Genomic DNA, 2,203 nt, shown 5'->3' with positions numbered 1-2,203 from the left:
TAATCCTGCATACCTATTCTAAAGAAATCCCGACACATGACACACACGAAAGTTTTGTATGATATGAGCAGAGTGCAGGAGCAGGAGAAGCAAAGCGAGAGGGACAGAAAATCCCAAACAGACTCTGTGCTGAGTGCAGAGGCTGACAAGAGGCTCGATCTCACAAACCTGAGATCATGACCCGAGCTGAAACCCAGACTCGGATACTTAACTGATTGAGCCACCAAGGCACCCTCACACACAGTTTTATGCTATTCTAACAGTACTCTATTTATTAAGAAAATATATTAATTTGGTGGAAGTACATGACTAAGGGGATGATGAGCACTGACTGAGAACAGCACTTATGTGTAGGTAGATACAGTGGAACTGGGAAAAAAATACTTAGGACACTCAGCCCGGATTTGTAGTGTTTTTTTTTTTTTTTATATATACATAATTTTATTACAAAAATTAAAAAAAAATGCAACATTCTAAAAAACCCAAAATTTACTATTGATACTAATTCCTACAAGTTTGCTGTGCTATAATACACAAGTCAAGAAATTAAGAAAACCATTAAATATTTAGAAACATTCAACATCAGAAGCTTTAAAATCTAACTGTATGTAGTAGCCCCTCAAAAGCTACAACCTGCATTTTTAAAAAAGTATTTTCTCTACAAAGAATCTTATCAGCTATACAAAAATCTGTACAGTTTTTATACTGAAGCTAATATTGAGCTGCACTTGAATTCACATTCTTAGCAAAACAATTGCCTGAGCACACACACACACTCCACACATATCATTACAGGATAGCCATTTATTCTTCATCTTCCTCTTCTTCCTCATCATCTTCATCTTCTTCCTCCTCTTCCTCTTCCTCCTCATCCTCTGGTTCATTCTTCTTCTTTGAACCTGTTGGCCTGCCAGGGCCCTTCTTTCCAGCTTCACTTTTGCCCTTGGCGCGATATGCAGCAATATCCTTTTCATACTTCTCCTTTAGCTTTGCTGCTTTCTGTTCATACGGTTGTTTATCTTTGGCTGACTGTTCAGACCACATTTCACCCAATTTTTTTGCAGTATCCCCAATGGATAAACCAGGGTGTTCACTTTTGATCTTTGGGCGATGTTCAGAGCAAAACAGGAAGAAAGCAGACGGAGGCCTTTTAGGAGCATTGGGATCTTTTTTCTTTCCTTTCTTGTCACCTTTGGGAGGCACATAATTTTTCATCTCCCTGTCATACCGAGCTTTGTCACTTTTTGCCATATCTTCAAATTTCGACTTCTCCTTTGCAGACATGGTCTTCCATCTCTCCGAACATTTCTTGGAAAATTCGGCGAAATTGACGGAAGAGTCCGGGTGTTTCTTCTTGTGCTCTTCCCGGCAGGTCTGCACGAAGAAGGCGTACGAGGACATCTTGCCCCGCGGCTTGTTGGGGTCTCCTTTACCCATGGTGACAGGCGGCGTCTGGTGGTAGCTTTTCTGAGAGTCCCGCGAAGAGGCCGGATCCAACAGAGGCGCTTCCTTCCCAGGGCTCCGGCGTGAACTGGTTTATCGCTAACGCAATCCTCAGCCTCTTGTTTTGCAGAGTTCTCCGCGCCACGGCAACTTGACGAGCCTCGGTTTTTTTTTTTTTTTTTTATATTATTTCATCTGAATGGCTGTTAATAGATATCTGACTCATTACTATGAAAACAGTTTTACATCTAATAGACTTAAAAAGGTATCATGAACCAGTTACTGATTTTAAGAAAATTAAGTAGGGATGGGGTATCTAAGTAGATAACAGCAAAACACAGAGGGAATAATCTAAATCAGAGGTCTTCAAACTCTTAGGCCTAATCCAGCCCACCACATGTTTTACTTTTTTAAATAAAGTTTTATTGGAACACAATCATACTTACCTGTTTAAATATTGAGTATAGCTGCTTTGATGCTATAACAGCAGAGCTGAATATTTGTAAGAGATCCTATGACCGCCAAAGTCTAACATGGTCCTTTAAAGGGAAAGTTGGCCAATATTCTAAATTGGTAGACATATACTTTGCTTGGTATATAATAAAACATTTTAGTTTACTGTATACTTACTGTAAGTTAGGCAGTTTAAATATATCATCTTAATTATCACTATTTTAGAGAATATTAATATTACCCCAGATTACAGTTTGAAGAAATTGAGCTTTAGAGAATTTAAGGAAATAGCTCAATCTTTCTGAAT

At 38.9% G+C, this 2,203-nt stretch overlaps 1 protein-coding gene across 1 annotated transcript; it reads right to left on the bottom strand.

The window, feature by feature from the left end:
• Nucleotides 1-412: 412 nt before the first annotated feature.
• LOC309861709 (high mobility group protein B2) lies at nt 413-1,598 on the bottom strand. Its single transcript, XM_082724852.1, has one exon. The coding sequence runs from the start codon at nt 1,435-1,437 to the stop codon at nt 805-807; it is 633 nt and encodes a 210-aa protein (XP_082580978.1). The 5' UTR covers nt 1,438-1,598; the 3' UTR covers nt 413-804.
• Between the last annotated feature and the right edge of the window lie 605 nt (nt 1,599-2,203).

Source organism: Mustela nivalis, assembly GCF_964662115.1.
Source record: "Mustela nivalis genome assembly, chromosome: 3".
Lineage (NCBI taxonomy): Eukaryota > Metazoa > Chordata > Mammalia > Carnivora > Mustelidae > Mustela > Mustela nivalis.
The sequence above is the reverse complement of the archived record's forward strand: the minus strand, read 5'-3'. Positions and strand labels throughout refer to the sequence as shown.